This window comes from Alnus glutinosa, chromosome 5 (genome assembly GCF_958979055.1).
Source record: "Alnus glutinosa chromosome 5, dhAlnGlut1.1, whole genome shotgun sequence".
Lineage (NCBI taxonomy): Eukaryota > Viridiplantae > Streptophyta > Magnoliopsida > Fagales > Betulaceae > Alnus > Alnus glutinosa.
The window spans coordinates 13,425,408-13,435,831 of record NC_084890.1 but is presented as its reverse complement, the minus strand read 5'-3'; the positions used below and the strand labels follow the sequence as shown (position 1 = coordinate 13,435,831).

The following is a 10,424-nucleotide window of genomic DNA, read 5'->3' as shown; positions in this document are numbered from 1 at the left end:
TCTCTAGGAATAATTGTTGCTCCTTTATAGAAAGACAAAAAGTCTCACTTATTTCTTTGTTGATTTCTTTTGGTCAACAGGTTTGTCTTTTGGTTTTGGCCTCTTCTAGACTTCTTCTACCGGTGGAGGACAAGAATCCTCTAGGTGCTTCTAACATTTTCGGTAAAAAAGAAAAGAAAAGAGAATTGATATATATTTTATATTCTTAAGTCATTTAAGTTAATATATATATGTTTGTGTGTGTGTTGAATGATAAATAATCTATACTTATAAATTGATATGTGTACTGAGTGATGATATATATAGGTGTAAAATATATTTTTAAGGGGAGTATGTTTAGTGGGGAAAATGAATATTTTTGATAGCGCTGTTACGCTACCCAAATAATTTAAAATGCTAATAGGCGTTTGATTTTATAATACTGTTATTCTGTTCAATTTAAAAGTACAAAATATTAAGATTTAAGTCGTTGTACCGTCTATTTATATTTAAATATGTAATAGACGTAAATGGAATTATTCTACCTATTTTTGTTTGTAAACAAATATAAAGACAGTTGTAACATCTATATTTAAATATATAGCCGTTGTAATGCCCAAATAATTAATGATGTCTTTAATAAATAAAATTAATGACGGTAATAAAGAATTAATAATAGCAATAATAATAATATTCTATTAATACCTTATGCTAATTTATTATGTGCAATCTGTATTTTCCTTTGGACATCATTTGGAACAAAAACAGTAAGTATCTCTATACTTACTGAGGACGAAGCTGGTAGATTTTTTTATAATATTGTGTTTACTGCATTATTTAATTTGTTTGTGCATGCGAATTTACATGTTTTATATTTTAATTAAACTAATTAATAACAAAATTGGTGAATGCAGTGGGGGGCGAAGGTATTGCCAGTGGGACCTTAGGTTCCCGTAAAAGTTAATAAATTAACAACTAAAACTGTAGGTTTTCGGTCAGCTGGAACCTTAGGTTTCCAGTAACAGATAATTAAGCTTTAAGTGAGGAGACCGTAAGTTCTCGAGACCGTAGGTTCCCACAACATGCTAAGACGGACCGTAGATTCCATTATGAGAGGAGTGCAAAAGAAGATAATTAAAATATTGCACGTAAAACTATCATATTATTGCTTTATGGTTATGTTTATATTCAATTTATGTCTATGATTCGCGACCGTAGACTATGTATTGTATATACATGTGATTATGAAGCCATATTTGTATTATGTTGCATTCATAAATAAATTAGCATTCATAATATTATTGGAAACAATGGACTCAGTTAGGTATTTTTCTATTATTGTTTCAATTTATATTATATATTAATACATGAGATGAGGAGGAAGAATATCAGGATTACCCAGAATCTTAGGTGGATCCTGATGGTAGTGGTTGAGGCTAACTTGCCTCTCATTTTGTGGACTATTATGTTTTAGTCCATTATGATATTATCTTGAGAACGATATTTATATTTCTGTTGGTGTGTTTTAGCTGTGCTCTAGATATTTTGGCTTGTAAATTATATATGTGTTTTTTGCGGCACAAATACTACCTTATGTGTAATTATTCAGTTACATTTTATATATCTATTTTGAGGTATTTCTGTTAGAAGCTCTGATGTGTTATTTAAATCCAAGTTTGTTGGATAAATATACATTTCGCTACCAATTTATAACTCTGATGATGTTGTAACGTCACATGGAAATAAAATAAAATAAAAAAAAAAAGATTCACTTACACTTTTTGTAAAAGCGGGGCGTTACAATAATCCCACAACGCCGCAGATCTTGCAAGAATGTTAGTATTCTACTCATTGAGGAACCCTAGGAACTTAGATTTACATTTTGATAATATTTTGTTGTGTTTATGATTATGGAATTGTTGATGAAAAATATATGTGATTGGGTTGTAATATATTTGGATTGAGAATTGTGATGATAAATGGATGTTGATGATATTGGATTGTATTTATGATTATGGAATTGTTGGTAAAAATATGTGATTGAGTTGTGATATATTTGGATTGAGAATTGTGATGATAAATGGATGTTGATGACATTGGATTGTATTTATGAATATAGAAATTGCTGATAAAAATATATGTGATTGTGTTATGAGATATTGGTTGGAGAATTTGCGATGATAAGATGATGTTGATGATATTTGGTTGTATATATTTGATTATGGAAATTGTATAAAGTATATGTAAGTGAGATGAGAAATACTGAATTGAGAAGTATGATGATATACTTATATTGATATGCTTGGAATTGCTTGGGGTCAAATAATATGATGTTGGATGGATGATTTGAATAGCATGAGATTATATTATAAATATGATTGTGTTGTGGAATGTGGTATTGTTGAAAGAAAGATGTTTGTGAATACATGTGTAATAATATGTATATAGTGTGAATACTTTGGTATTATGAAAACCCGGTAGTTGATAGATGAGTCTAGTGTTGTAGCATCTGGTACAGTGGTAGACCATAGGGTTGAAGCTTTTGCTTGAGTGGTGTGCCCTGCGGCCGATTGTAGCCTTATGGGTGTAGCAAGGTAAGTCTAGAGTTGTAACTCCTAGCACTTGTGAGTTGGTAGGCTAGAGGGTAGTACCTCTTGGCTGAAATGTATGCCCTGCGGGTCGTAACTTTACGAGCGGTATTAAGGTAAGTGATGAGGGCCAAATATTGAATATTTGACCTCTTAATTCGTTATTTTAATTTATCGCTTTAATTTATTCGAAGTTATTTAGTTTCTGTTCTTCTTTCTTTCTTCGTTATTTTAATTTGTTTCTTTACGTTTTCAGTTGAAGCTAGCATGTTGTTTTTAGTCATGAAAGGCTAAAATCTTCAACTAAGGTTGAAGATGAAACCTCGTCATTAATAACGCATGTTCTAGTTATTTTATTTATATAATCTCGTTTTTCTTCTTATCAAAATATTGTTCAAGTCCAAATTCAATTGATTGATGTATGTCTTTTGATTGAATAATTACTTATTTAAAATTGGATATTCGATGTATTTCAACCGATGGATACATCGAATCATTCATTGAAAGAGGATATCCATTGTGATTTGTTTGTCAAAACGGATACATTGGATGATTTAATTTCAATTGGGTAATCGTAGTGATTTATTTAATGGTTGAATTCATTAAATGATTTAATATGCATTTTTTTGGGACTTTGAACAATCAATAAGGCATAATTGTTTATCGGGTGTATGAATAAAATACAAGAATGTGTTGTTTGACATGGCGAGGTAGATTCTAAAACCTTGGTGTTCTTTTTTTAATTGTTCTTATTAAATTTTAATGTAGTTTATTATTTTGCTTTATAAAAATCTCAAAAATTCGGCACTAAGTTAAAACAAAATTAATTTAAATAGAAATGGATTTTCTTTTCTTGACATACACTTTCCTATAGATACGATCTTGCACTTGCATGTACTATACTACATATGACTCGTGCGCTTGCGAGTAAAATTTGCACATCAGTAAGTCTAGAGTCGTAGCTCTAGCACTCGTGAGATGTGTGCCCTGCGGGTTATAGCTTTACGGGCGGTACTGAGGTAAGTGTAGAGTCGTAGCTCTAGCACTTGTAAGATGTGTGCCCTACGGGTTGTAGCTTCACGGGCGGTGTTTTGGTAACCCTAGAGTCGTAGCTCTAGCACATGTGAGTCGATATTCTTGAGTTCTATGTGTAAGTCTAGGGTTGTAGCTCCTAGCTACGGAGTTGGTAAGTCCGAGGTATTGCTTATGGCATGTGTGGTATATTGTATTGGAAAATGTGATAAGATATAAAAGTGTGATGAACGGTGTGACTTGTACTTGATGATGTGTTGTTGTGTGGACTTAATGATTTGAGAATAACATTATGGAATCTTGCATGTATATATGTTTGTGCGCATTGTTTATTTAGTGAGTCTTATACCACTAAGGCTTCGGTACTTCTTATCAAGGCGGTGAACTCACACTTTTACCTATACGGATGTGGCTAACACCACAATCGTATAAATGGAGCTTCTTTGGATGCAAGTACATGTGATGCGGAGGATGACTCTGTTGCAAACTACTTGGAGTACTACGACTAAAGCTTGTCTCTTGAGTCATAGGGGTGTCGAACTTGGATAGTCCCTTTTGATGGATATTTTGTATATAGCTAGTGTGACTTGTAATACTTTGATGATAGTCATTCTTTTGTTATGTATAACTTATGCTTAAGCCTAAAACATATAGACGTTAATTGGTTCTTTGTGTAACGAACAGTTTATATTTATGATGTTGACTTCCGTAGTTAGATTTTGTATTCCGCTGCTTGAATTCTATTACTCTGATATATCAGTTACACCTTAAGGAATGTGTACTATGAGTTGGCTTAGTGACACGTAGTCATACCACTATGATGACTCATTTGTATGTTTTCAAAGAAAAAAAAAGGGGGGGTCGTCACAACAATGATGGCAGGTAGTCTAACTTCGTTTGCTGAAATGCTTTTTGATAGGCTCTGCAGATTTAGGGTTAGCATTCTCACACAAAACAAAATCCTTACTTGTTTGAGATATATGTCTCCTATAGGGTGGGACATATTTATCTGAAGAGGGTCTCTCAACATTGCCCTTTTTGGAAGCATCCTGCTTATTCCAAGGTCTGAGGAATTTCGAAAGATAACATTTTGGTCTAATATGACCAACTTTAACACAATAATGACAAGTAGGCACAAACTTACCTTGTATTCCTGATTCTTCGGACTTAGGCTTCACATAGTCATTTAAGTAAGAATTTTCAGAATTATCTAAACAAGTTGTATCTACTATTACAGGTTTAATAACAAGAGAATTTATTCTAGAATTAGAAGCATATGAAGTAAAAGCACCCAAATCATTAACAACTATGCCAAGCTTGTTAGAATCATTTGTATGAATACAAAATATACTTTTTAAATTATTACTTGAGAATTTTTTCAAGAGATCTTTAAATTCTTTTAATTTATTCTCAAGTGTATCAATAGTGTTAAATAGCACGATATTCTCGGATTTCAAAGAGTCAATCAAAGCATGTGATTCGGACAATTGAATGATTAAAGACTATTTTTCTTGCTTAACCTTTTTGAGCTTTTTATTGGAATTTTTTTTAATTTTTACTCAATTTAAGAAAATCCTTGAAGAGCTCATTATCAAAATTCTCTTCGGATAGCTGAGAAGAATTCATGATAAAAGGAGTCAACAAAAATATGGATCACACTCAAGAAATTAATCCAAACACGTGTACCTGCTCTGATTCCAATTGAAAATATAGAGACTCCTAATTAACGTGTGATCAATTTGCGTAACAAAATATCTAAATGCGGAATTAAAAGAAGATATATATTTTGTTAATGAAGTGAAAACTCAATTAAGAGAAAAACCACTTCGGGGTAGCCAAAAGGATATCGACTATCAGAGTTGTTTGGCCGACGTCCGGACTTAGACAGAGGGCATCTGGACGGCAAGCAGCAACCAACTTCCAAAATCCCCTTCACACGTTTCTTCATTAAACTTCAGTCTTCGCGTCCGGATGACGTTACCCTAGTGTCAGGATGGTTGCATGCTGTCTTCACCAACAGTGTCTGCTGAGCTGTTCAGAATCTTCTCGAATACTGAAGGGCGTCCGAACATTTCTTTGGGCCGCCTGGACGGCAACTAGGGAACCGACTTTTGCTGAGTTGTAAACAACACAGAATCTTCTTGTAATCCAAAAATTGTCTTCTTAATGCTTGTGACATTGATACATGTCATATTAAGGCATTTCCATAGTTGAGAAAATATGTTCTGAATATTTTGAAGACCGAATAATTACGGTGTCCCTATTTCAGCAGTAAACTAATATGGTAGTGATTTTGTCATGAGAAAGTAACCAATAAAATTAATAAGTTTCATAAACTTAAACCGTAAGTTTTATTGAAAACTTAATCAATTAGTTCCTACAACTTGCTGAACAAGTTTAAGCATTCTATTTAACTAATCGTTAAGTTTTGCAAACCCGCACCCACCTTCCTTCTTTTCTCTTCTTTCTTTCCTTCTTTCCTTTCTTTCTTCTTTGTTCTTTTTCTCTTCTCCTTAGCCGAAACACACACTAAGCAAAGATGGAGAGATCGAGCGATAGAGGGATATCGCTGGAGAAGAGGGACCTATGCCCGACTTTCGGTGAGTCGACGGTGGCTTGTAGGAGAGTGCGAATTTTATCCGTTTAAGTGGCAATTTCTAGTGGTTTGAGAGATGATTTTCGGTGGATTTTCTGTTCCGGGCAGTGATTGTGTGTTTGTGTCTTGGTGTTTCGGCCAGTGGGTGTGTGTGTTTGGGTCTTGAAAAACTTGGATCAAATACCTCGTGCTTGACCGAGTACCCTCTGTTTTTTGTTGATTATTGATAGAATTTGGAGCTTGTTCCCCTGTTTTGACTGAACCCATGTAGTTCTAGAAACAGAATTTCCTTTATTTTCAATCCTCTTCTTTCTGTTTGGCCGAAGGCTTGTGATCTGATTTTGGGTTGTGTTGGCCGATTGTGGGTGGAGTTTTTTGATGAATTTAGAGTGAGTTCTCAGTGGTTTTTCTGGTTAAACCGATTGTGGGTATATGTTAAATGTAGAGCTTTTGGGTTTTGAGTTGTGTTCAATTGTTGATAATTTTATGGTGTTGAAGTTTTTAATTCCCTGTTTCTTGTTTATCGGTGTCCCTTGTTTCAGTTATGTAGTTTTATAGCCGAGTAATTTGTGATAGTTATTGAGCTGAGTTTTTAAATGATTGAACATGTTTATTTGGAGCTTGACGAACTACGACTAATACTGCAGAGAATTGGTAATTTTAAAGGTTGAAGTCCCTGTTTTGGCCATCTTATGTTTTAAGTATTGGTATTTAGTTCTGTAATTGAATCAGGTTGGGAAATTTATTAGTGGTCGGTTAGTTTTATTAAAGGATAGATAAATAAGTTTTTTTAAATGGAACTTTACTGACAAGCTTTGGAAACTGGATAAGTTGGAGGTTTTTAAAATAACGTAGTGTTAATTTTATGGTAGTAGGTTTGTGTTTTAAATTACTTTCTATTATTAGATTAAGAGGAAATAATTGGGTGTTAATTAGAGAGTTTTTATACCCTGCCTTTTATTATAAATTAAATGCCTTTGGTATTTTCAAAACAACCCTTTTAAGATAAAAAGGTTTGAATATTGTTTAACGAGTTTTAAGGTTTTATGAAAAAATTAATGGTTCCTTCGGTTTAAAATCATGACAAAAAGTATTAAGTTCCTTAAATTAATAAATGTGAATGATGTTATGAATAAAATAATATTTATTTCTATGTATTTATATATAAGAAATTAAGATTAATGTTTAGGTGTGAATTCTATGAGTGATGATAATATTAATATCCTATGTTCGTAAATGCATTTATTGCAGATGATGAACTGAGAGATTGTCCAAAAAGACTAAGTATTTCTTACACACTGGGAATGATACATGGTGGTCTTTGATGATATTTTGATTTTTACTTTATTTAATTGTATACGAGTTGTATGGCATTTTACATATTTTACATGTTTTTGTTGGAACTATGAATATGTTTCAATCATGACTAATGAAAGGATTTATAAAAGAAGGGAAAGTTGTCGCTGCCCATGATCAGTTTTGTCCATATGAAAAACTTGGTGAGTGATTTTCTATCCTTTTTGTCTTGGGTTTTTGATAGAATGTTGATTTGACAAGAGTTGTGATTCTATTAATGTTGTAAATTATTGCAAATCCACTACCCCACCCTGCATCACTTAATTAATTAAGCTGGTTCATTTGCCCTTTTGTAATCATTGCCAATATTATTTGTTTTTCTGCTATTTGTTTTGTTTTGCTTTTTTAATCATGTGACAAAAATATAGGCCTAAACATGATCCTTCAATAATGTGTTCAACTAATGAAAGTATTCTTACAGTAAATCCTCCTAGCAAACAAAAGGAATTTTTATTCGACGTCATGCATGTTTTTCATGGTGGAAATATGAAACAAATACAAACACTGCATTCCTCCAAAAATTGAGAACAATAAATATAGCTGTACGTTAATCCTACAAACTCTTTATTTTTCTTTATAATATATGCATAGTCATTCAAAATTCTAGAACACTTATATATATATAATCTAAGCAGTACTGACGAAGGGGTAAATCTCATATCTTATGTTGCAACTCCCACCGACAACTCTTCCTCCTTCTTTCCCGTCACAGCAACGAGGAAGTTCACCAATTATTCCGTCAAGACACTCGAAACAGTCACTGCTAGAAAGGTCCCACGTGCATTGGGCCAAGCCGTAGAGCTTCCTTGATTCCCCGAGCTCTAGCTCTCCATCTGCATACAGTTTTGGAGTTGCAGATGCTTCTTTTGCTAGTAGGCTCAACAACTCACTTGTCTTTTGGTTAAAGCTTGTGGGCTCGCTAACATTTCTCAATTTCAACAGATAGAACTTGTTTTGATTATCAATTTGGCCTAGGAAATCAGTGTTGAGGTACTTCAAAAGACAATTATCGTACCATATAATCGCACCTTTATTATATGGGCAGCGTTTGTGAATTTCGGCGCTGGCCTGATTAACGCAAGTCCTGCAGTCTGTGGCTTCCACGCCACCACGACAAAGAGCAAGCCCGTAAGTTTGGTACGGATAGTGACCCACTAAACCAAGACCAAAACCCACGGGAGGGGTTTGGTAGTAAAGATTGCCCATGAGCTTTCTTAGGTTTGATTCATAAGGGTCATTGGTGGTGAAGTTCTCAAACCCTGAACAGACATGGTTGAGATATGAGCTGGCTCCATAATTGGTTTGTAGAAGGAGAGCTAGTGTTAGTAGGTAGATCGAGAAGGAAGACATTTTCGGTGGGAAATTATGAGGATGTCGGATGAAGCTATGGAGAAGCACTACAAACGCAGCACTTATTTATAGTAGAAAAGGGGATAAAATTTTGAAAAGTTGACAAGAAATTGTCAAAAGTGAGCTGCTTAACCTAGCTAGATAAAACTGCAGTTTAATTATATAATGAAAGATGACAAAATATTGAAAAAGAAAGCTCCTAATCCTAAGGGTTTTGATCGTTTCAACGGAAATCGCTGTCAATGAAGTTGAAAATGTAGAAATGGACCTCACTATGCCTGAGTTTGGAACCCACGCGCGCGCCCTTCTAGATTTGGTTGGGTCTCCTCTGGCGCTCATATTTTTAAGGGATAACTACACTTCACCCCCCTGATTTATCCACGATGTGGCGATTTACCCCCCAATGTACAAAAATCGGTACATGACCCCCCCGAACTTGCCAGCGTGTAACGAAATGGACCTTCCGTCCAGTCGCCTGTTATTTTGGATGGCAAGTCGGTCACGTGCAAGTCACGTGACCGTTTCAGACTGAAATGCTACCCAAAATACCCCCGCCTCACCTATCGTTTGGATTTAGACATTTCATGCGTGAGGTCCCCACTTCCACTTAGCACGGACGGCTTTCGAAGGTTCTACACGAACTGACCCACCCACAACCTGTCGCCGAAATCCATACCGAAATCCATACCGCTCAAGTCGTTCATAATCGTTGTTAAATAAAGGTTAGTGGTTTTTTAATGGAGAAAGTTTTTTTTTTTGGTAGGCGATTTGGGGGGGTTTTGTTAATCTAGGGTTTCGGATTTGGGGGTTTTTGTTAATTTAGGGTGGTCGGCTTTGGGGTTTTTGTTAATGTTGTTTGTTTAGTCTCATTTTTAATGTAGAAATTGACTGCAATTTGGGTATAAAAAAATGTTAGGGTTTGTCGGGATTTGGGGGTTTCGCTTACAGTATGTGTTTTTTAATCATTTGTGGTCCCGATTTGTATCATTTTGCTTTGTTTGTTGTCTGCCGAAAACGTAATTGGTTTGTTAAAGTGCATTGGGTTTGATTTGTTAAAGTGCATTGGGTCCCGATTTGTATCCTTTTTGTTGTTTTTTACTAATTTATATGCAGTGGGGTCCCGATTTGTATCATTTTTTGATTTGTTTGTTGTCTGCCGAGAACCTAATTGGTTTGTTTTGTTTATATGCATTGGGTTTGGTTTATATGCATTGGGTCCCATGTGGTTTGTTTTGTTTACACCACATGGGACCCAATACATGGAACTTAAAAATATTGCCAGATACATGGATGTCTAAATTATGAAAGTAGGAACTGTTTCTTTTTTTCACAGTTCATAATATCCTCATCACTTACCGGATACCGTGCATGTAGTGGAAGCTCTATGTTGATGTCAAGTCCATTCTTATAATATATGCAGTGGGGTCCCAATGCACTATTTTTTTGCAATTGATTTTGGAGCATTATTGGTCCTTATTTAATATGTCTCTGCATTGGTTAATATGTATGTGTACCTATCAAAT

At 34.5% G+C, this 10,424-nt stretch overlaps 1 protein-coding gene across 1 annotated transcript; it reads right to left on the bottom strand.

Moving 5' to 3' along the window:
- Window positions 1-8,025: 8,025 nt before the first annotated feature.
- Window positions 8,026-8,921, bottom strand: LOC133869853 (cysteine-rich repeat secretory protein 38-like). Its single transcript, XM_062306951.1, has one exon. It carries the CDS (start codon window positions 8,899-8,901, stop codon window positions 8,179-8,181), a length of 723 nt encoding a protein of 240 aa, XP_062162935.1. The 5' UTR covers window positions 8,902-8,921; the 3' UTR covers window positions 8,026-8,178.
- Window positions 8,922-10,424: the final 1,503 nt, after the last annotated feature.

What these genes read in the sequence shown, in the direction of transcription:
- LOC133869853 (XM_062306951.1), bottom strand. Translation starts at nt 8,901, where the DNA reads ATGTCTTCCTTCTCGATCTACCTACTAACACTAGCTCTCCTTCTACAA.